This window comes from Eptatretus burgeri, chromosome 3 (assembly GCF_056783735.1).
Source record: "Eptatretus burgeri isolate ZD-2024b chromosome 3, Ebu_testis_v1, whole genome shotgun sequence".
Lineage (NCBI taxonomy): Eukaryota > Metazoa > Chordata > Myxini > Myxiniformes > Myxinidae > Eptatretus > Eptatretus burgeri.
In genome coordinates this window covers 40513311-40538621 of record NC_140963.1, presented here as the reverse complement: position 1 = coordinate 40538621, position 25311 = coordinate 40513311, and the positions used below count along the sequence as shown (strand labels likewise).

Genomic DNA, 25311 nt, shown 5'->3' with positions numbered 1-25311 from the left:
ACCTTCTTTCCATGTGGTAATCATAACTACCAAGTTTGGTGAATTTGTGGCCAACTGTTGAGGAGGAGATTGTGTGACGGACAGATGGAGCTGATTATAATATTCCCCTCGTTTTTTCTTTTCTTTCAAAAAGCTTGGGGATGATAACATTAAGCTCATGGTTCATATTATGTATTACAGTGGCGAGAAAAAGTTTGTGAACCCTGAAGAATTTTCTGTATTTCTGCATAAATTTGAGTGAAAATGTCATCAGATCTTGATCTAAGCCTGAATGATAGATAAAGCAAACTTGATTAAACAAATGGCACACAAAAAAATCTACTTTTTAATTTATTTACGGAGCAAAATGATCCAGCATTCAAATTCCTTATCAGAAAAAGGATGTGGTCTTCCCACATATACATATAATCTTTATTTCCTCTTTATAATTGTGTTACTATGCCCCGTGTGGTGAATAACAGCACTCATGGAATTGGGCCCCTACAGGGGGGAGACCCTCTTGTGGACAGGCCCTTGCTGCTCCTATGGTTGGCAGCAAGTACCCTGGAAGCAGCAATAGAAAGACAGTGTCATCTACATGTGGGAGAATTACATATTGAGCTGGTGGTCACCCAGATAGCTCAGATGGCAGAGCAGTGGTATGGTTTTTCCAGAGGACCTGGGTTCAATTCCTAGATTTGCATTTTGAGCTGATGGTCACCCAGGTAGCTCAGATGGCAGAGCAGTGGTATGGTTTTCCAGAGGACCTGGGTTCAATTCCTTGAATTACATATTGAGCTGGTGGTCACCCAGGTAGCTCAGATGGCAGAGCACTGGTATGGTTTTCCAGAGGACCTGGGTTCAATTCCTTGAATTACATATTGAGCTGGTGGTCACCCAGGTAGCTCAGATGGCAGAGCACTGGTATGGTTTTTTCCAGAGGACCTGGGTTCAATTCCTCGAATTGCATTTTGAGCTGGTGGTCACCCAGGTAGCTCAGATGGCAGAGCAGTGGTATGGTTTTTCCAGAGGACCTGGGTTCAATTCCGAGAATTGCATATTGAGCTGGTGGTCACCCAGGTAGCTCAGATGGCAGAGCAGTGGTATGGTTTTTCCAGAGGACCTGGGTTCAATTCCTAGAACTGCATATTGAGCTGGTGGTTGCTCAGATGGCAGAGCACTAGTATGGTTTTTTTTCCAGAGAACCTGGGTTCGATTTCTAGCCTGGGCATGTAATTTTTTCCCACATCTACATTTAATCTTTATTTCCTGTTCATTTATAATCATTTTTTTTTTTATGCGGGACTCATGTCCATTGGAGATCGGGTGGGAGCACTTTGTCACGCTCCACACATTTTGTCTTGGAAATCACCACAGGGCAAAGAAGAATTTTGTCTCAAGGGACACTGGATACCATTGACCAGAGTCGCAGGGCCAGGCTGAATGGCAGAGCTGAGCTGTTCAGGGAGCTGAGGCGTAAAACTGTACGTGCACTAAGGGTGGACAAGGAGGCCTATGTGCGAGGAATCTGTGAGGGGGTAGAGCATCACCTGTGGACAGGTGATTCTCGTCCCGCTTACAGGGGAATTCGCGCATTACGTTCATCCAAGCCCATCCCTCGGAGCACTGCAGTTCGAGCAGAGAGTGGTAGGCTCTTGACAGAGGAGTCTGAAGTGAAAGGAGGAGTCTGAAGTCTGAAGCCCGCTGGGCCAGTTATTTGAGCGGTTGTACCAGGCTGATCCACCAGCTGTCAAGTTGAACGTCAAGGGTGTTACAATCCCTGTTGCTGACCCTCCAATCAACTGTGGTTCACCTTCGCTTGTGGAAACACGGGCTGTGGTGAACCGGTTGAAATGGAGTAAAGCTCCAGGGATCTGTGGCATCCATGCTGAACTTCTCAAGGCTGGTGGAAATGCTGCACTTTTGTCGTTGTATGCAGTTTTGTGCTCTACCTGGAACACAGGCATCATCCCAACTGACTGGAAGAGGGGCCTTGTTGTCCCTCTCTGGAAAGGGAAGGGTGATCGCCAAGACTACAACAACAACTACCGAGGGGTGACGCTGCTCTCAGTGCCGGGCAAGGTCTTTGCTCGGATAATTCTTGAAAGGGTTCGCCAGCATCTGCTTGAGCACCAGCGTCCAGAGCAGTCAGGCTTTACACCAAAGAGGTCAACAATTGACCATATCCTTGCTCTTCGGGTCCTCACCGAACGCAGACGAGAGTTTCGGCAGGGGCTGCTTGCAGCCTATGTTGATCTCTGCAAAGCATTCGATTCAATGAATCGGGATGCCCTCTGGAGGATTCTTGGTCTTCGTGGGGTGCCACCAAAACTCATCGATCTGATGTCTGAACTTTACTCTGGTACTGAGAGTGCTGTGAAATGTGGTGGTACCATCTCTGACTTATTTCCAGTTGTTACTGGAGTTCGTCAGGGGTGTGTACTGGCCCCCACACTTTTAAGCACTTGTATGGACTGGATCCTTGGGAGGATGTCTGAGAGATCAAGCTGCGGTGCATCGTTTGGGAATATAAAGATCTCGGACCTTGATTTCACAGATGATGCAGTCATCTTTGCAGAGACTTTAGATATCCTTTTGGGGGCCCTCGGGGGTGCTGAATGAGGAGTTGGAGCTGCTGTGATTATGGGTTTCTTTGGTCAAAATTAAGATCCAGGCTTTTGGTGACATCTTGGATGCTGCTCTCCTGTCTGTGCCTGTTTGTGGTGAGGATGTTGAGGTCGTGGAGAGATTCACTTCCCTTGGCAGTGATATTCATGTCTCTGCTGGCTGTGAGTCAGAGGTCAATATACGTCTGGGTCGGGCCTGGGGAGTCATAGATTCAATGGATCATGGGGTGTGGCGCTGCCGGTACCTGTGCGGGAGGACGAAAGTCCGAGTCTTCAGGTCCTTGGGGCTTCCAGTCTTGATCTATGGATGCGAGACTTGGACTCTGACCAAGGATCTGAGACTGAAACTTAATTCCTTTGGTACCAGGTCTCTTCGGAGAATCCTTGGCTATCACTGGTCGGACATTGTGTTCAGCGAGCGGTTGCTGAGAGAGAATCGGATGAGATTTGTTACCTGCTTAGTCCATGAGCATCAGTTGCGGCTGTATGGACATGTGGCTCTTTTTCCTGACTCTGATCCTGCTCACCAGATTCTCTCTCATGGGAGTCTCGTGAGTGGAGGAGGCCAATGGGCCGACCACGTGCCTCGTGGTTGCAGCAGGTTGACCGGCATCAAGGAGATGGGGATGGGCTAGGCATCTGCCTGGGGGATGGCCAGACAGAGGTCCCTGGAGTACCGGTATAAAGTGGACGCAGCGACGCGCTGTTCTGGCACATGCTCCCATACCTGACCTGACACATTTTGATTTACATCTCCACTCAGTGGCACGTGCCTTGTGGTTTTTTTGGTTTGCATTGGCAGGAACAATTGTCTGAGTGGCAGACAGACTTTTGTTCTTTGCAGATTATTCAGTTTTACCGTGTGAGACATAAGCTGTTGCCGATGCTCTACATTATAGCCAGAGGGTATTAAATAAATATTTATTTGTATTTCTCATTTGTTTCATTTTGTTCATGTCGGGACACTGTGGTGTCCAGGCAGGAAGCTGCACTGCAGCACACTCCATATATTCCAGGCAGAGTTATTTCTGGATGCACGGCATGTGGCCCCATCTTCCTTCAGTGAATGTGTTACAAACTGCAAAATTCATTGCTGATAAAAAAGTTTAATCTGCAAGGAAAAAAAAAACACGACATATGAACCGAAGCTTTTCATGCTGTAGTCCTCAACGTTGAATCACTGCAATATATCCAGGAAGTGAGAGAGTTTGTGTATATTGGCTTGTCTTTGTAAGATCCACACTGATTGGTACATCAGTTATGATGTCAGTGGTAATCTGAGCCCCCATTGGTTAACCCACAGTCATCAGTATCTCTGACTCCAATTGGTTGGAGCGGAGTACAGGGTGGTGACACCATTCGCACCAACGACTTAGAGCCGGAGGGAGTGGGGATGCGAATCTCCCATGGCTGATGACTCACCATTTGCATGCATACCTTGGACAGCGGTCTGAGCAACAGCTTTGATGTTTCCATGTTGAAAGAGAATGAGAGACTGTACGAATTCCTTTTGACAATATAATACAGGGTCCATGGAAAGGATGAAGGTTGCTTCCAACATGCATAGATGTGAAACATTCCAACCTCCGCTCAATATCTTTAACATATCTGCATTGTACTGGTCTGCACAGATGGGGCTGGCAATTAAGTGCCGTGCAAAGGCAGAAGAACAAGAAATGGCCGACGGTCCTTGGACATTCCTACATGCTCACACTGCTCGTGTCCTAACTCTCAAGTTCTTTTCTCGAATCGCCAGAGGGACATGCTGTTTGATACGATCAGTCAACCTTTGGTTTGTACCCTGTGTTCTGTCGTCAAAAGGAATTCGTACATTATCTCATTCTCTGCAACGTGGAAACATCAAAGCTGTTGCTGCGACGCTATCAAAGGTATGCATGCAAATGGTGTCGCATCCCCCCTCCTTCCAAGTCGTTGGTGTGAAGTGTGTCACTGCCCTGTACTCTGCTCCAGCCAATCAGAGCCAGAGATACTGATGAATGTGGGCAAACCAATGGGTGCTCAGATTACCATTGACGTCATAACTTATGAACCACTCAGTGTCGATCTTGCACAGCCAACCCTATATACGTACGCTACACTCTCTCACCTCCTGGTTCTCTTGCTGTGATTCAACCTTGAGGAGTACAGCACGAAAAGCTTTGGTTCATGTCGTGTTTGTTTTCTTGTATATTAAAGTTCTGTAGGCCCAAGCATCTGTTCCTGATATAAAAGTGACCACTATACCAGCATGGAATTTTACAGTATGAAATATTTACTGCAGAACGATGATGCAACATGCCGTGAGCTAGAGTTGGCTGCAGCTTCTTCCCTGGACACCACAGAGTCCTGACTTGAACACCATCAAACATATGGATCAGGAACTGCAGAAAAGCAGAACTCCACCAAGCATTTACGCAAGAGCTGCAACAGAATCTACTGTCCATTTGGCAAAATCTGGATCAGGCTGTCACGCAGAACACCATTCATTTGACGCCTTCACATACTCGAGCAATTTATGAAGCCAAAAGCCATGCAATCAGACACTAATATGCTACATTTGGTTGTGTTCATATTATAGATTGCAGAAATAATGTATGATTTAAATCATGGGTATTAATTTTATTCTGGCAGGGCACTCACTGTACATCCATGATTTGCTTGAAAAATTAAGTTGTGACTTGCTGTTGCTTTTTAAGGAATGAACTAAGTTTGATTGCATCTAACCTTTTCCTCACGCCGTTCCCATTTTAATGTAGACATGCTTGATTTACAAAAGTTAATAATCCCACACAATTTGTACAAATGTAACTAATCCCACCCATTATAATCGAGAATTGCACCAAATGTTCGGTCGGCAGATCAATTTGGAAAAATACTGAAGATGTCTTTTGTTCTTTTGGTAATATTTGCATCAATTTAATAATTCGCAGGTATTCTGTCCGTTGTTGTGATGATGCACTATCTTCATGGCTTGTTCTCCATCATCACTCCTCATTAAATTTGTCAGTTGTTCCATTCGGATAGTTTGGAAGCTTTCAGACACTGATTTCAGGATGCGTTACTTGTGCAAAAAAATATCAACTTGAAATAATTGCATATCATTTGATAATTTATTGGAATACTACTTGAAGTCTTCATGAAGGGTTGGGTCAGTCTGCAGTGGCAGACAAGTTGGACAACCGATTTTATGAACCGAAAGTCGATAGAGTGTGTTCATATAGTTTGTCTTCTTGATCATTTGTTTCTACTTCATCAAATTTACCGAATTCCACCCTCTGAGAGGTTGTTTTTTTATTTTACATAATCGGTAACTCTGGCTGTCTTTTCAGACAATGATCTGGGGTTTTAGGGTTCGATTTGTGTTTATGAAGAGCTCGTGGAACACCATCATGACAAACTGGTAACTATATGTATTTGGTGTCTCACTTAAATAATGATTATCATAATGTGTAAATTTGATGAAACGGGTCTAAAAGTTATAACACTTCCTATCTTTTGAGACGCAATCGTAACTGTTGGTATAGCACCAGGATTGCTATCCTGAGATGAAAACAGCACAAACTCACAAGGAAAGGTTCAGGTCTGAGATTTCGACCACCGAGTGGTCTTGATCCCCAAATGAGAGGGGGTGTGAGGGGGAGGGACCCAACATCGTTTCAGCAGGATTGGGGTCTGACCGACCATCATGTTCGGTAATAAACTTTTCTTTCAAAAGAAACCCACCAAACAAACCATCCTATACTGGCTACGTGGAAAATTTGAAAGCCTTCTTTCTTTCTTTTTTTTAAACGATCAATTTGTGATTTTGATTGTCATATGACATAAGGGATTAATAGCATGTAAAGTGAAATGAAGATATAATTTCAAAAACAGCAAGATTGCTGCGTGACATTATTAGTCATTAGAGTTTTGCACAATATTTTAACAGAAAGTGCAACTTCAGTAAATTTCCCAGTAATATCTCTGAAGACGGGTGCATCGTGCCTTTTTTGGTCCATGATTGGCCAAAACTCATATTATATGTGACATCACTTGTGTTCAATCGGCTCAACGATGGGTTGCGAAATATGATGTCACAAAATTCAAGGACGTCAACAGTGAAAAACAAAATAAATCAACAGTACAGTAATTCTAAGTTTTTGAAATGAGCCTTCTGTTTCACTTTACAATAGCTTTTTTTACACTAAAAAGCTGTGTCTATATTTTTTAGTACAGCACCACCATTCTTCAGTATAATGGACCAGCAGAGACAGACAAAAAGCCACAGAGATGAAGACCAGGCAAGCATGAACATTGGAAAAAGTAAATGAGCACAAGAGCTAGAAAGTGGAGAGTGCAGATGATAGGGCCGATGCACTATTGGGAAGTACTTACCTGTGCGGCACATCTCTGTAACCTCACTCTTGGCGAGTGGGCAATGATCGCTGTGGCCACAAGAGCTCCCAGAGTTCCTCTCGGTCTTGCAATAAAGCGGTGACCCAAGCTGTGGTGGCCGTGGAACGTATTTTCTCTTCTTCTTAGGCAACTTTTGTTTGGCCATTGCAAGGGAGTAGTACATAGAGAAGTTGTTGACTATGACTGGAACAGGCATTGCAATGGTGAGTACACCAGACAGGGCACAGAGTGCTCCAACCAACATCCCAGACCATGTCTTAGGGTACATGTCTCCATATCCTAGTGTTGTCATGGTGACCACAGCCCACCAAAAGCCAATAGGGATGTTTTTAAAGTCCGTGTGAACGTTGCTGGTAAGGTCATCGGAGCTGGCCCCCATGCGTTCGGCATAGTATATCATAGTTGCGAAGATGAGTACTCCAAGGGCAAGGAATATAATGAGGAGGAGGAACTCATTGGCGCTCGCCCTCAATGTGTGACCGAGGACCCTGAGGCCCACAAAATGTCGTGTGAGCTTGAAAATCCGGAGGATTCTAACAAAGCGGACAACACGAAGAAATCCCAGCACATCTCGAGCTGCATGGGTAGTTAGTCCTTGCAAGCCAATCTCCAGGTAGAACGGTAGAATGGCAACAAAGTCGATAACATTGAGATAGTTCTTTATGAAGGCGAGCTTGTTGGGGCAGCAAGCAATTCGAACAAGGAACTCAAAGGTGAACCACAAGACACAGACCCCTTCCACAAACATAAGCTTTGGGTCCGTCTTCATTTCAAAAGTATTCTGGGTGCCACTTTTCGACTCCACTGTGCTGTTGACCTTCTTGTTGAATGCCTCATGTGTTTCCAGACAGAATGTCGTGATGGAGACCAGGATGAAGAAAAGTGATGCAAATGCCACAAACTGATGGGTGGGAGGGAATAAAAAAACAGAAGAGATCATTTGCTTGTTCATTCAGGCGAGGTGGATTCATAATTGGCTTAATTAATAATAAAATATTAGTCGATACAGATACAGTTTATGTAAATAATGAAATACATGTTAACATGCAATACTTAAAGTATGCACTGTAACACTTACCACTGTACACCATTCGTAAATGATAAAAGCCACAGACACTTCTCCAATCATACTGTCAGAAAACCTTCTTTTCGTTGTGCTCAAGCGATTGTGCCCATGCAAGACCATGTGACGTGCCATTGTCTTTGGTCACATGACCCAACTTTAAGCGGGAGTGAAGCTCCTCCGGTCGACTTTAGTGTCCGGATATTTTTGTTGATGAACATTTTTATGATTTTTTTTTCTCTGGCATCGTGGCTTCGAGTTCCATCGTCATGTGAAATTTCAACATTTGAGTTACATCATCATGCCTCACACATTGAGGGTGAGCGCATCAACAAAAATACGAAACATGTATATCAAATATCAGTGAGTGGTTAGATAGAGCTACGTACATGTACTAGCGGGGTGTGCTTAAACATTGTGTAAACATACGAACCGTGCTTGCCCATTGTCTCAGGTCGCTCAACAGCATTTGATTTTTCATTTATTTATTTTCATTTTTTTTTCATTGATTTATATTTTCAGTGATGGATGCTTTCTGAGAGTTCTGTGATTTTTCCTGTTGTATTGGCTTTGAAGTCCATAGGCATGCAAAATGACTGTGCTTCCCCATTGTCTTGGGTCGCTCACCTCCATTTTTTTCATTTATTTATTTTAATTTACGGATGATTTGCTCCGGTTCTGTGACTTACCGGTGTATCGGATTCAATGTCCACCGGCATGTAAAACTTCAGCTTTCTACGTCACCCAGAAGGTAAGGTCAGGTCAGGTATGGGAGCATGCGCCGGAGCAGCACGTCACTGCGTCCATCTTCTGCCGGTACTCAAGGGGCCTCCGTCTAGCCATCCCCCAGGCAGATACCTAGCCCATCCCAATCTCCTTGAGATGCTGATCAACCTGCTGCAACAACGAGGCACATGGTTGGCCCATTGGCCAAATCCACTCACCAGGCTCCCATGCTGAGAGAATCTAGTGAGCAGGATCAGCATTAGGAAAACAAGCCACATGTCCGTACAGCTGCAGCTGACGCTCACGGACATTGCAGGTAACAAATCTCATTTGAGTCTCTCTCAGCAACCGCTCGTTGAACACTATGTCCGACCAGCGATAGCCAAGGATTCTCAGAAAAGACCTGGTACCAAAGGAATTAAGTCTCCGTCTAAGACCCTTGGTCAGAGTTGAAGTCTCACATCCGAAGAGCAAGACTCAAAGCACCAAGGACCTGAAGACTCGGACTTTCGTCCTCCCGCACAGGTACCGGCAGCGCCACACCCCATGATCCAGTGAATCCATGACTCCCCAGGCCTGACCCAGACATCTATTGCCCTCTGGCTCACAACTCGCAGAGACATGAATATCACTGCCAAGGTAAGTGAATCTCTCAGTGACCTCGACATCCTCACCACAAACAGGTACAGATAAGATAGCAACATTCAAGATGTCAATGAAAGCCTTGATCTTAGTTTTGACCCAGGATACCAGTAATCCCAGCGGCTCTGACTCCTCATTCACTACTTCGAGGACCCCCAAAAGGATATCCAGAGTCTCCGCAAAGATGACTGCATCATCAGTGAAATCAAGGTCAGAGATCTTGACATTCCAAAACGATGCACCGAAGCTTGATCTCTCCGACATCCTCCCAAGAATACAGTCCATACAAATGCTGAAAAAGTGTGGGGGCCAGTACATACCCCTGACAAACTCCAGTTAACAACTAGAAATAAGTCAGAGATGATATCACCACATCTCACATCACTCTCAGTACCAGAATATAGTTCAGACATCAGATTGATCAGTTTTGCTGGCACCCAACAAAGACCAAGAATCCTCTTGAAGGCATTTCGATTCACTGCATTAAATGCTTTACAGAGATCAACATAGGCTGCAGGCAACCCCTGCCAAAACTCTCGTCTGTGTTTGTTGAGGACCCGAAGAGCAAGGATACGGTCAATTGTTGACTTCTTTGGTGTAAAGCCTGACTGCTCTGGATGCTGGTGCTCAAGCATATGGTGGCGAACCCTATCAAGAATTATCCGAGCAAAGACCTTGCCCAGCACTGAGAGCAGTGTCACCCCTCGGTAGTTGTTGCAGTCCTGGCGATCACGCTTCCCTTTCACAAGAACAGCTCTCAACAAGAACAGCTCAAGAGGAACAATAAGGCCCTCCTCCAGTCAGTTGTGATGATGCCTGTGTTCCAGGCAGAGCACAGAACTGCAGAGCACAGACCACCAACCTTGAGAAGTTCAGCATGGAGGCCACAGAACCTAGTAGCTTTACCCCATTTCAACCAGTTCACCACAGCCTGTGTTTCCACAAATGAAGTTGGATCACAGTTGATTGGAGGGACAGCAATAGGGATAGTAACACTTCTGACATCCAACTCGTCAGCTGGTGGCTCAGCCTGGTACAGCGGGCCTTCACTTCGGACTCCTCTGTTAAGAGCCCACCGCCCTCTGCTCTAAATGCAGTACACCGAGGGACAAGCTTGGAACGCAATGCGCAAATTTCCCTGTAAGCAGGACGAGAATCACTTGACCACAGGTGATGTTCTACCCCCTCACACAATCCTTGCACATAAGTCTCCTTGTTCACCATCAGCACACATACATTTTTACACCTCAACTCCCTGAACAGCTCAGCTTTGCCATTTAGCCTGGCCCTGTGACTCTGATCAATGGTATCCAGTGTCCCTTGAGAGACAAAATTATTCTTCGCCCTACGGTGAGTTCCAAGATGTCCACCAGCAACATCGAGGATGGTGGTCTTCAAGGCACTCCACAATTCTTCAGGATTCCCAGAAGCACTAAGACCCCACAAATCCCCACTCAGCCTTTTTGCAAACTCCTCAGCTGGCCTCTCATCCTTGAGCTTACCAACATCCAGCCTCAGCTGTGATGGTACCATTCTCCCGGATTTTTCTGCAACTTCAGAGTTGCTACAGCAAGCCTGTGGTTGGTATTGTGGAACTGAGCACTACGGTAGACCCTGCAGTTCTGTATCATCCTCCAGTGTTCATCAACGAGCACATGGTCAATCTCCTTTGCCACACCACCAGCATTGGAATACCAAGTCCAGCGATGAGCCTGTGGGCACAGAAACCATGAACCAGTCACCCTAAATCCATGACTTCTTGCAAAGTCAAGGAGCTTAGTGGTATTCTGGTTGATGGTTACAGACCCATGGGGACCAACACATGTCTCATAACCATCGTTCCAGTCGATGCATTGAAATCCCCCAAAACTAGAAGAGTATCTCGGCTGGGGCACTGATCAACCACAGACTCAAGCATGGCATAGAATACATCCTTCAAGGTGAGATCACTTGCCTCAGTCGGAGCATATACAGAGACGAGGGAAACGATGCTCAATCTTTAACATAATCCGGAAGGTACCGATCTTTAATGTCAATTGGTGAGTCAGTATGCCTGGTGATGGCTTAATGGTCCGGGTGGTGGGTTTGGGTCCTGTGTTCAAATCCTGCTCAGCTATTTAATTCATACCAGGTGGGGTTGACTCAGCCTGTCATGTTGCTGGGGTCGGCAAAATGAGTACCAGCTTGCTGGGATGATTGAGCCATTCGAGTATCCTACGTCGGAGTTGCGACCCATCCAGGATTGTGCCCAAGAGCCCAGGAGACTGCTTCAGCAGCACCGATGCTCTGCACAGAGTATGGTCCCCGTGGATGGATGGATGGTGAAACAGTGAGTTAGTCAGTCAGTTAATCAGTGGTTGGAAAGAGCTTTAAATATAAGATACAATTGGCTTTGTATATTCATTGACATTCTGCACATGGAATTTTAACACTGAAATGCAATTGGTTTGATTCCCAACAAATAATTCACCTATGAACGTGATGCCAAAGTGCCAATGGGTAAGCCAAGCTCTGCCCCCTCTCCGCCGATCAGCCAAAGTACCGCTATTTCTTGTTTTAACATCGATTTGATTATGAATTGCAATTTTTTTATTGTGATGTTGACCCAGCACGTGTTAGAACAATGTGGTGGAGCAAATTTTGGGGCAATTGGTCGAGAGTATGGAATTGATTCATTCACAATTCACAGATATTTTTTACCAAAGCTCAAAGAAGTTCACTCCAACCTTGAGAGAAATGCCTGCAACCAAAGGAAGAATCATCAAAAATATGAAGAATCATCAAAAATATGAAGAATCATCAAAAATATGAAGAATCATCAAAAAATGTACTCAAAATTTGTCTTGGAGGTACGTCACTGATTTTGGAACAGCGTGACAAAGGCAGATAACAAGCACCGGGAATGGAATATCACGACAACTTGGAAAATGGTGAGAACGATATTTGTTATTTTGTGAAAGACTGGAATTTTAATTTAGATGTGCAGAGTGTTGACGCAGTTTTTTTTATTTTACCATTTATTCAGACACGAGCAGAGATGCCTGCCATTGCCGGGTCCCTCCTCCCACCACTGCCCCTGTCTCCACCCACCCACGTCACCACTTCTCCTGCATCCTATGCTTCGTCGAGGTTGGCTTTGGGGCTTCCCACTCTCCGGGGAAGTGCACAGTGCAAAAATGTAAGTTATCTCCACAGCTGACTTGTAATACCCTCTGCCATCACCACCACGTGGCGTGACGTGACACACATTTACACAGAGAATTTTTGTTGACCTTCCCTCCCGAAACCCCGCGATGTCCACCACGAGGTCGAACTCGGTCCATCTGCCAAGTTTGGTGGCAATTGGCCCAGTAGTTTTGGTGTGATTAATGTTGTAATGTACTCGATAGACAAGGACGAAGGCTCTGAAGTGGGAACAACAGGTTTAATCTGGACACAGGCACAACACAGCACAGCACAGCATCATAACATGGGTGGGTCACATGACCATGCCCCGGTGCACCCATGAATGCATGCATTATCATAAATGACTGAAACATCTCATCTCCCTCCACCCCCCCTTTTTTTTTTTACAAATCAAGATGCTCAGGAAGCTTCAGACACGAGCTGATCTTCTCAGGGTGAGTGGAGGGATGTCCTTGCCTGCAACTGCTGTGGGCTTCTCAATAAGGGGTACAGGGATGGAAAGGAGTTCAGGTACGTTGATGGGTGAAAAGCTTTCATGAGGAAAAACCTCAGGTTCAAACGCAGATGGTGTCAATACAGGAGTGGGTGACAAAGGCCACTTGAGCCGGTTCAATGTTTGGCTCCCCATCACGTAACCCAAGTTGGTCAACATGTTTACATATGCATCTACCATCACACAACTTCACAAGAAACGTCATTTCACCAATGTTGGCGATAATGATGCCAGAAAACCACTTGATTCCACATCCGGAGTTCAACACGTATACAGGATCATTGATCTGGAAGTTGTGGTATACAGACTTTGGTCGTGATTACGTTTCTGTTGATACTTGTTATTCTCGACCTTGACCGTTACATCCAGGTGGACTAATGATAACCGTGTTGTTAATTCACGACCCATCATAAGCTTGGCAGGTCAGCGGCCCTTGGTTTGATGTGGTCTGGTGCAGTAGTTGAGCAACGCATGAGCTAGATGAGATTGAATGGAGCCTTCCTTGACGTGGATTAGACCATTCTTGATGATCTGAACAGCATATTCAGCTTGACCATTACTGGCAGCTTTATAGGGGGCGATGTGTAGTGCTTCATGCCATTCATTTTACAAAAGTTCTGAAACTCTGAACTCGTAAATGATGATCCATTATCTGATGCAATGGAGTTTGGAATACCATGTTCAGCGAACATGGTACGTAGAGCTTCAATTGTTACAGCAGAGGATGAGGATGGCACCACAAGAGCTTCAATCCATTTGGAGTGGGCATCAACTACGATAAGGAAGAGCTTCCCTTGATATGGACCAGCATGGTCGATGTGTCGTCTGGATCATAGCTTTGATTGCTACGACCACATGGCCAATAAAGACTGTGGCGGTGTCTTGGCATGGGCTTGACAAGTGTAACAATGGCATGCATTGGACTCAATATCACTGTCCAAACCAGGCCACCAAACATGGGCTCGGGCAATCGCTTTCACAGTGACTATGCCTGGATGAGCATTGTGGAGTTCACGGATAATTTTCCTGTGGAGTTTAGGCGGAATTATCACTCAGATACCCCAAAGCAGGCAGTCTGCATCAATAGAGAGCCCATCATTCTGGATGAGGTCCGGTTTCGCCCTTCCGGTAGTGATGCCCACTTACCTGACATAACACAGCGTTAACTTGTGACAAATCTGATTGCAGTTGGTAGCACAAGCAATCTGCTTAGCGGTTACGAGCGCCTCATCGTGAATGACGTAAGCCATGAGATGAATGATCTCGCCAGATTGTGGAGGTTTCTGGGATGGTTACGGGAAGCGGCAAGCAACTGAATCAGCACAGTACATTTCCTTACCCAGGAGGTAAACCAATAAATAATCATAACTGGCAACGCTCAATGTTGTAACACGACCTGATCATGTGGGCAGAATGGCTCTGGTTTCTCCCAGGAGACCTAACAAGGGTTTGTGATCGGTCTCAATAGTAATATGTCTTCCAAAGATATATTGGTGCATCTTTAAGGTGCCCCAGACACACGCTAATGCCTGTCGTTCTACTTGAGCATAGCGTCATTCAGTGTCAGATAGGGTTCGTGATGCATACGAAACAGGCTGGAGATTACCGCTTCCATTTGTTTGCAACAACGCACACCCAATGCCATATGACGAGCTATCACAACTGAGAATAGGTTCCTTGGATGGGTCATAATGGACAAGTAACAGCGATAACGGCCTTGAACGCTCCTGTTTGGACAGCTTCCCATTTCCAGACAACGCCTTTCCTGAGGAGAAGATGCTGAGGCTTGACGGTTGTGCTTAGTTGAGGCAGGAAATTACCAAAGTTGGTCAACATACCCAGGAATGCAGGAAGTTCTGAAATATTTTGTGGCATTGGTGCATTCGCAATTGCTTCAGCTTTGCTCAGAGAGGGTAAAATGCCTTGACGGGAGATTTGATGACCCAGGTATTCAACTTCACGTGCCACAAAGCTACACTTCTCACACCTTAGGTGTAACCCAGCTTGTGACAGATGATTGAGGACTTTGTTTAGATTCTCGAGCTGTTCATGTTGTGACTTGCCAGTCACTAGTATGCCGTCCTGGAATATGACTGTCTTTGGTACAGTTTTCAATAATGTCTCCATCTTGCATTAGAAGATTGGTGCAGCAGAGTGTATGCCAAATGGGCATCTGTTGTACATGTAGAGCCGTTGATGAGTGTTGATGCATGTATATGGCTTGAAATCATCATCCAGTTCCATTTGAGCATAGGCATTGGTCATTTCAAGCTTAGTGAATGTCTGGCCACCCATGAGAGTGGTACACAGATCTTCTGTTTTTGGAAAAGGATAACCATCCAGCTTTGATTCGCGCTTGATCATCGTTTTGTAGTCCCCACAAATGCGCACTGTTCCATCTGCTTTGATTATTGTAACGATAGGTGCTGCCCAGTCGGAGTACTCGACTGGTGAGATTATGCCCTCAATCTGCAGGCGGTCAAGCTCACGTTCAATCATTGATCACATCATGTAGGGCACAGGTCGAGCTCTATGGAACAATGGCTGAGCATCTGCAAAAACATGAATCCTCACTTTGGGCCCTGCAAAGGTGACAACACCATCGCTGAACAGGCCAGGGTACTTGTTGAGCATGGAATCTTATCCAGCATCAGAGTTGGAGACTCTGTTTACGTCACTCCAATTAAGTCTGATTATTCATAGCCAATCTCGGCCTAAGAGGGTTGGTGCTTCTCCGTGCACTATCAGTAGTGGTAGGACATGAGTGCTGTTTCCATATCCTACAGTTACACTGAGCCAACTACAGGAACCACCTCCTTGGTGTATGTTTTCAAGTCAGTAGATACAGGGCGGAGTGCAGGAGCCTTTCTCGGAGGGTAGATGGAGGTGAACTTGCTCTCGCTCATAATTGATCTGGAAACACCGGTATCAACTTCCATCCTCACCAGAATCTTATCGATTGTTACATCAACTATAATTGGAGCATCGGAGCTCTTTGTTCCATCAGAGAAAACCTCACAAAGTTCCTCACTTGACTCTCAGCTGCAGGCTGTGCTCCATGACTTATCATCAACTGTATCAGAGTTCACCCTAATGTGATAAGCAGGAGACAAGTTCTTCGACTTGGACCAAGAACGACGACACTTCAAGTGTCCCCCGCTTACCACAGTTGTCACAGGTATAATTCCTGTTCCGACATTGGCAAGCTTGATGATTACCACCACAACGCTAACAAGTTACCCCAACCTTCCAGGTATATTCAGAAATGTTAGGAGGTGGAGGTGAATTTGGTGGCTTGCTAAAACACTTTTGCTTGTAGCCAAAGGTTACCTTGTTGACCGATGGGTCCTGCTGGATACCTTTTGACTTGTTAGAGATCACACGCAGGCTCTCGGAAGTTTGTATACACGCAGTGGCTTTTTTCACGACTTTAGCTAAATTGGAGTCGGATTCAGTAATGAGTTTCTGCAGAATTGAGTGATTGATGATGATATTGATGATGATTATGAAGAAATCACGCAACATCTCTTCGAGTTTATCTGTAAACTCACAATTTTCGGTGAGTCGGCATAAATCAGCCACGAACTCAGATGCTGACTGAACATCTTGACGATGGTGGGTATAAAATTTATATCTCGAGAAGATCTTACGCGGTTTAGAGTGATAATGTCTTTTCATGAGATTGACGAGCTCTTCATACGACTTGTCAGAAGGTTTGGCTGGGGCAAGAAGATCTTTGAGGCTGTACATCGGGGCGCCACATACGGTCAGTAATACAGCTCGCCGCCTTTCAGCGTCCTCATCGGTGTCCATTTTGTTTGCCACGAAGTACTGCTTCAGACTATCGGTATCGTCTTCCCAATCATCCCCCACTGCGTAATCTTGCAATATGTCGATGCATGAAGACATCCTCGTCGCCACTGGAATGTACTCAATAGACAGGGACGAAGGTTCTGAAGTGGGAACAACAGGTTTAATCTAGACACTGGTACAACACAACACAGCACCGCATCGGAACATGGGCGGGTCACATGACTCTCCCGAACCATGCCCTGGTGCACCCATACATGCATCCATTATCATAAACTACTGATACATCTCAAGTGTTCCACACACAGATTGACATACAGAAAATGACATTTATTAAATAGATTCTGGAAGAAAAAAAAATTAACTTATTAGTTACCCAACATGTGGAACAGAATATATTTATACTCCTGATTTCAATGTGTTAAAGAAAAGACTCGACACAATCAAGTGTTTTACAGTTTTTTTTCTCTTGTGTTATGATTCCGTTGAAATTGTTCTGTAATAAATGTACTGACTCATGTGAAAGGAGACAGTTGACATTTTTCAACATAAACTTTGTAATTTACATTGTTAATTCTTAGAAGCTGCAATATATTGTTACATGGGAGGGGGAGGGTGGGGGATTCATAGTTAAACTGTGGTAAGTGTCGTCTGGTCCGTGTGATTTGAGTATGTTAGATGGTCATATAACAGGGATCTGTCAGAGTCAGTCATTTGTTACATGTGATGCTGAGGAGGCAGCGTCTGTGATTTATGGACAAGGTAAAGATTAATTACAAATGCAAACCTCTTGTTTGTGGGTGAGGCTCGGTGTGGATTTCCCATCACAGAGGCGCAAATGTCACGTGTACAACGAAGCCAACTATGATCTCTCTGGCCAGTGAGTGCCAGCCATTTACCAGCGTAGTGGGCTGTGGAGCCTGAAGGAAAAGATGTACATTTATTTGTATTGGGGCTATGCCATGGGCGATACCTAGCTATCCACCAGGTTAGGAAGACGCTGCCCAGGAGGAAGATGAGAATAGAGTCAACCAGGAGAGGCTCGTGTATGAGAGAATAAAGTAGATGCTCGCGAGTCGACCGGCAGAAAACTCTGTGCATGAGAGTCCACAAGAGAGGCTCAGGAGAGAACGAGGAGAGGCTCGTGTGGAAAGGAGGATGGAGACCTTGCTTGGAGGAGAAGCCTCGTGCAGAATAGACAGAAGCTGGGATCACCAGGGGCCAGGAGGGCCAGGAGGGCCAGGAGGCCTCTGTCTAAAAAGGCCAAAGAGGGTGACGTGGCCTGGTTGAAGGCGTACTCATCGCTGGCCCTGCTCGTGGCTATTTTACTTCATCTGGGCAGCATCATTACTGGCTCTCATTGTGCACCTCATCTCTAAAGCTGGCTGCATTGTGTTGAAATGCATCCACCCGGTGCATCAGAGAAAAAAAGAAGTCCCACCTGCACTATTGTTGTGTTGAATGAAGTGTGATCTGTGGTGCCTAGTGGGTTAGGATTTGAGCTTTTATTTCTCATCCATTGAAACAAGTTCGCATAATCCCATTCTCCTCGTTGTGTGTTTTGACTCGCTCGGTTTGTTCTGTTTATTATAGTGTCTTGTTGAACTTCTTCCCTTTGCTTTTCAATATAAAAAAAATCCTTTAAAAAGTAAGAAAGTGTGTTTGAGCCATCTGCTTTCTGTATGTGATTGCCGTCGATTTTGCTTCATTTGGGCGACCTTGGTGAACAGAACGGTAAAGTTATACTGAACACAGTGCCTTTTAAAGCCATTTTTGATCCATCCATCCAGCATCGGAGTTAATTGGTGTGGACATAACAATATTCATCATAACTGTTTACCTAAAATATGCACGTCTGTTTTTTATCTCTTAAGCCTTGACGTGCACATAATGCTCAACTCATTCATTATTTCCCGAATAGTGTTTCAAAGAAATGTTAATGTTTGGTTTCACAATTTAAAATATAGTATGGGATATATAAATTATTTTAAGTGATGATAATGAACTAACTTTCTGATGTCTTTCTGACTCAATGTAACCTCATTTAGTAATTATAGTGTATGCAGCAGCTGTAGTTGGATTCTGGTTCAATTTTGTTCATAACACAATTTTTCAAAAATATTTGGTTGAAACTGTCCCACTCTTATTCTGTATGTTTGTTTTTATGTTATTTCTCCATGGTTACAAGGTGCACTGTTCTTTGTGTTTTTCTTATGCAGTACTTTCAATTGCAAGTTTGTTAATGGCCATGCACATTTCCTTGATAACACTGTGCATGTGCATTGAATTCAAAAATCCCATTGATAATGTCTCCTTTTAAAATGTTATTTGCACAGCCAGAGAGGCCTGTTCCATTACATAGTCAGAGTTATCTTTGTCATCTGTATAATTGTTGTTTTGTTATTTATGATGACTGGAATGATTTCATTTTAGTCTGCAACACATGCTTTCAAAACATCTTACCATTCAATCAATTTGATCCAGACGACTTTAAAGCGTCTGTCATAGATATGCAATCTGACCATGATGAAAATGTTTACCTGCTGAAAGATTTGTGATTTGAAGCATTTGATTTTTATGATTTTGCTGAAAATGAAGGATTAGACCCTGACAGATATATATTCGCTGATAACATTCGGGACTCACATTATTATTCCACTGACAAATTATTATCAGACCATTTCAGTAATGATACTGGTGAATCTAAGTTCTCTTGTGTACATTTAATTATTGACTTTCCAAAATTTGTTTAATCTTCAATTTGATGTTATAGGCTTTTAGTACATACACAACGCTCGCGAATTCATGTGTGTGTGTATATATATATATATATATATATATATATATATATATATATATATATATATATATATATATATATATATATATATATATATATATATATATATATATATATATATTGGACTTTATTGATTTTCTTAAATGTGATTTAAATAATTCAGCTCAGCATTTCAAAAATACCCTATGTTTAGGAATTTATTTGTGCCTTTGATTACTCTACTCACAAGCATTAGAAGTATGACAGCCACTTTGATTGATAGTATGATAATAGACCAATATTCATAGGCTTATTGCATTGTGATGTCACTGACTAGCTATCGACCCATCTTTCAAATTAGGTCATTGCACTATAAAATTACACCGAGTGGAGATACAATGATGTTTTTTTTTAACCGAATAATTTATTTAGAACGTAATATTATTTTACAGAACGATTTGAGAAATAGTAATTGGGATGATATTTTCTTATTAAAAGACCCCAATGAAGTATATGGTTTGTTTGAATACAAGTTGCTTATCTTGCATGAGAAATATCTTCCACTTTGTAATGTTAAAGATAGAAAGTGAAAGTTAAAACCATGGATCACGTTTGGGTTACTATAATCGACTGGATCTAAAAATAGACTAAACAATATTGTTGCAGTTCTGCAAAACCGCATGCCTCTAAGGCAATGGCACCAAACATACAGTGATCCCCAGGCAGTTATTTAATTGGCATTTAGTTAGTGCCCCCCCCCCTTCATGTCGAGTGGGTTAACGGGAAGAAGTGTGTTGCATGGGTCTCATAGTTGGGTCTAATAAATATCTGATTCATACTCTGACCCCTAATCTCACCCTTTTCTTTGAGCCATAGAACATAACAAGCATGCAAGCACACACGGCATTCAATAGACAATTGTTTAAAAGCACATCACAATGCCTCCCTTGGCTCACATCATCCCCATCCCCGCTGCACACAAAACAACCCACACAGAGGAATTTGTGTGGCATTATTTAATTCAAATCTGCACGCCAATTCCCAACTGGCACCTCACCTTACTCCGCACCTCACTCACCAAATCTCACCACTTTGACCACAAATTCCTCCCACACAGGAAAAATATTCCCGCACCTCCTCGTACCGCTGCATCGCAACAATTCGCCACTCTATTTTGAGGAGCACCGCATGGCGTCGAATTGTCTTCGGCACTGCGCGATGCTCGACCACGCAACAGATGCTAATAGCCCCACCCTATCTCACTGGGAAAGTCCTGGATGAGCGTCCGGAATTGTTGCAACCCTCATCCAGCCTTCAGACCACGGGAAGACCGGGGGCAATGAGGAGGGGTCGCGGGAAGTGCGATCCGGGAGTTTAGTTCGGATCCCAGGTTTTTTTGGCTCATGAATGAGCCTGTGGCTGGTGGAGAAAGTCCGCTGGCATCCGACATACAGACTACATTCAGTGCCCATTCAGAGCCAGGGTACCGGCTTGGGGAGCATGCCCCCATGTTAAATCAGGATCTCCGAGCCATGCCAAAGCTGGTAGGCATCTGAGCCGGTTTCTGGTCCCAGAGCCTGGCGGGGTGTGGCTCGGGCTGCTGTGGCGCAGTAGTGGAGCAGGATTTGGGCCACAGTGCATCGCTTTCTGGTCCTCTCCCCACCCTTCACCTGAGGCTTATAAAAGGGGGTAGCGCTGAGCCGTTAGAACGTGCTTCTTCCAAGAGAGCTTCTTCTTCGAGAACCTTATCCGAGTGTGACTGCCATCCTTCGAGACCCCCTGCCATGCTGTCGACGTTCCGGGGTGTTCGCTGGTCTGTGAGCCATTTACTGGTCTAGAGGAACGGAGAGGAACCCTGGGGGAGCGTGCAGTCCGAACTCCATCCAGTCCAGGTGCAGTGTGTAGCGAAAGGCCAGACCAGCAATGCCACCCATGAAATACTGCTATTCCTTACACATTCTTTCTCTCTTCAGACTCGTCTACTGTGGTTGCACAAAGAGTATCAGTGAGGGCAATGCCTGACCAAATGTCATTTTCAGAGATCCCTGTCCATTCTTCATCTAAAGCACTGACACCACACCCACTCACACCTCTTCACCATGCACCAAGACACCCCTTTCATTTTTTACTTGCAACCATCCTCAACTTCCCTGCACTTTGGACCAGCACGTACCCGTGTGTTCATGCCAAGTAAGCAAGAAGGTCGCCAATGCCTCAACTTCTCTTATCTCTCTCCCCTTCTGTGGAATTGACCTGATGGCACATATAATGTTAATATAAGTAAGATTGTGTAAGCTCGATAGATCGGGGTAACTCTGCTCTTTGTCGCTTTGCTATTTTATGTGTCTTTTGCCCACCACACGCATACTGTACTGTATATATATATATATATATATATATATATATATATATATATATATATATATATATATATATATATATATATATATATATATATATATATATATATATATATATATAGTTATGGATCCAGGGTTTGAGGCTCGCCATGAGGGGAAACACTTGGGTCCCTCCCGAATGCCCGGTCCTGAGGCCGCCAGCCACAGATAACTCTACGCACCGGCGGGTTGCTAAGCCACCCAGTCCAGGCGCAGTGTGGAGTACTGCCAATCTGAACACCGATTGGTACTGCCAATCCTAGCAGGGTGACACAACTTCATGTGATACCTTACCTGTGGACAGCTGAAATAAGGGGGGGGGTCTCATGCCCTCAGTGCACACCCGGATTACTGCCAAGCGATACAGTGAGTGTGCGCTGGCTAACGAGAGCAAATTAGTGGGGCAGAACTTCCCACCTTGCACTAAAGTGTAGACCATGCTGGACCAATGGAGAAAAAAGACATAACGAGATGGGTACATTTGTAACATAAGCAATTTAATGAAACAAAAAAGGCTAAATTCACAAGCAGGTAAAAAGGTATGCAAATATCTACAAAGAGGCAAGACACGACACAGAGCAGACTTGCACTGATAATAAACTTCTACAATCTTATCTTTAATCTAACATAGCAGGTGCCATCAGACAAACCCAAGGAAATTAGAGAGCACAGAAAGAAGAGAGGCAGTTTGAGGTGTTTTCGACCTTTCAATACCTGGTGTGGCGGATGGGCACATGCTTCCCAGTCACTTAGGAGGGGGAGGAGGGAAAAAAACTGGGAGTGTCTATGGTGAGTGAGTGGGAGGTGTAAATGAGTTGCAAATGTAGTGCAGAAGAGGAAGAGTGAAGGATTGCGTATCTGTCGTTGCTGTTTTAGTATTGTGCATCCACAGCAGACAAGACAAGATGGGAGTGGCAGAATGTGGGAGGAGATAGCTTACATGGCATTGAGAACGTCTGTAAATGTAAATGCTGACGGAGACTGAGCAGAATGAAGACTGGCTGCGGAACTAAGCTGGCGAAGAGGAACGAGGATGAAGCAGAGCGCAGATGACTTGGCAATGACACGGCAACCCCTCGGCAATGACTCGGTGACTCCTCTCTCGACTCTTTTGCAGCTGTTTTATAGAGCCGAGGTAAAGGAGGAGCCAAAAATCGGATCAAAATACCCTTTGGGCATATCTGAGCGCTCATGTTGGCATGCACATGCCTCCCTGAGAAGTAGCCCCAACCTGTCGGACTCCGAAGCAAAAAAATGGCCTCATTTACCCAAAAACTCGGCCATGCAACGGAGCTTAAAGATTAACATGGGCTGCGGGTTTTTGGGAGTGCTCCCTGGCCATGATCGTGCTCTGGCCTCCAAATGAGGGTTGCTATTTAGTGAAGCAACCAGGGATACACAGATGACATTGAATGGACCTCAGTGCATACTTGCGCTTTGAGTTACATGGCAATATGTTCCGGCTCGTAGACTCCGTAATGTGCTGCATTTCCTGGCATCCCAAAGGACAGCAGTGAGCATCCTGGGTGCCGACTGTGGTCACGGTGCCTCGACACTGTTGTGGTGAGGTGGGTGAAGTGCTGTGGAGTTCGTGGTAAGGACGTCGAAGCGTTGGGAACAGTTGAAGTGGTTGTGGTGAGGAGTCTGAAGTGGTTATAGTGGTTGTGGCGAGGAGGTCGAGCATACGATACTGTGTGGATTTTTAGGAAGGTGTTGTGGTGATTTGTATGAAGGTTGTAGCATCATGGTCAGTACGGTAAGTGTCTGAAGTAAACCATCCCATTGGAGAATGGTGTGCAATTTGAACAGGGAAATGGCGCACAAATGCTAATGAGGCTGTCGCTGTGCGGTCTGGTCTGTGGCATGCATGCATACGTGAATGAGAGGTTGTGTGTGTATGAAATAAAGTAAAATCAAACAGATGAAAGAATAGCAAATGGAATTAAAGACCTAACTAAAAGCCCTACGCAACGTACCTTGTTCCATATACCCACTAGACATAATGGAAATGCTAACTGAATGAATATGAATGAAATAACTGTCTCAGTACCACTATATGTTGGGTGTCATTGCCTTGTAGGAGTACTGGCTTTGCAAAACTGCAACACTAATATATATATATATATATATATATATATATATATATATATATATATATATATATGTAATTTTTCATTTTTCTACTATGATGCAAAAGTAAACTTAAACTTTGTATTGAAATCAAATACTGTATACGTTTCTGAAAAAGAAAATGTTAATTTAACCCAATTTATACACAACATACCTTGACATAAATGATTAGCAATTATGTCCACCCTTTTCCTTCAAAACCATCTCAATTATTTCAGGTAAACTTTGAAATTATTTTGTTATAAACTTTTGTGGAATGGTGTTCCACACCTCCTCCATGATCTTCCAAAGATCATGAATACCTTCAGCTCCTCGGGATGAATCGGTGTTCTCTGGAGCTTACACACGATGGTCGGCTATAAAGCTGTTCGAGCACACTCAGCACCTTAGATTTCCACCGGGAAAGGTGCATTTGTTGATGCAAAAAATCGTTTCCAATGAGGACACAGTGAGAGAATGCTCTATTAATAGCATAGCTTTGGCGTTCCAGTTTACAATGTGTAAGAACAGCACATAAATAAACCTCAAATTTCATTACAATCGATTAGACACAAAAGGAAATATTTCTGTAAGCTCTGCAATTATTTTAATGAATTTGTTGGTCGAATGATTAATGCAAAAACGTGTAGCATCTTGGCTTACAGTTGAAACTTGCAGCCGCATTAACTAGCACAAGTGAACATACATGGACAGAAAATTTGGCCCATCGTGCCTGTGTTGTATCAATAACACAATATATTTAACTTTAGTAATACATGTTAAAATTAAAACGTGACTGCTGGCCTTTGTCGCAGTCTGTGAAACCTATAACAGCACACTGCAAACATGGAGCGTGTCAGCTGCTGCACTTTGATCTGCAGCGTCGGTCGGCCCACATAGGCCGACACGTAGAAGCCTTTTTTAATGCCAGCCCACCACGTTGGGAAGTGAATCTATGCATGGATGTGTTTCTCTCTCACTGGCCTTTTCTGTTGAGAGATATCTTTTAAAAACATAATATAAAGCTAAGGACAAAAAGCTATACAGTTAAACTAATACACATGCATCTTGGTGCGAAGGCCTCAGCTCATGGGAATACAAAA

General features: G+C 44.3%; 1 protein-coding gene across 5 annotated transcripts in view; it reads right to left on the bottom strand.

Moving 5' to 3' along the window:
• Positions 1-25311, bottom strand: part of LOC147029750 (voltage-gated potassium channel KCNC1-like) — a 66106-nt gene that overhangs the window by 25890 nt on the left and 14905 nt on the right. For all 5 annotated transcript variants that reach the window (XM_085873049.1, XM_085873048.1, XM_085873050.1 and 2 more), the window contains exon 2: positions 6981-7902. In XM_085873049.1, coding sequence (XP_085729175.1) covers positions 6981-7902 — 922 coding nt within the window. The remainder of the gene's footprint in view (positions 1-6980; positions 7903-25311) is intronic.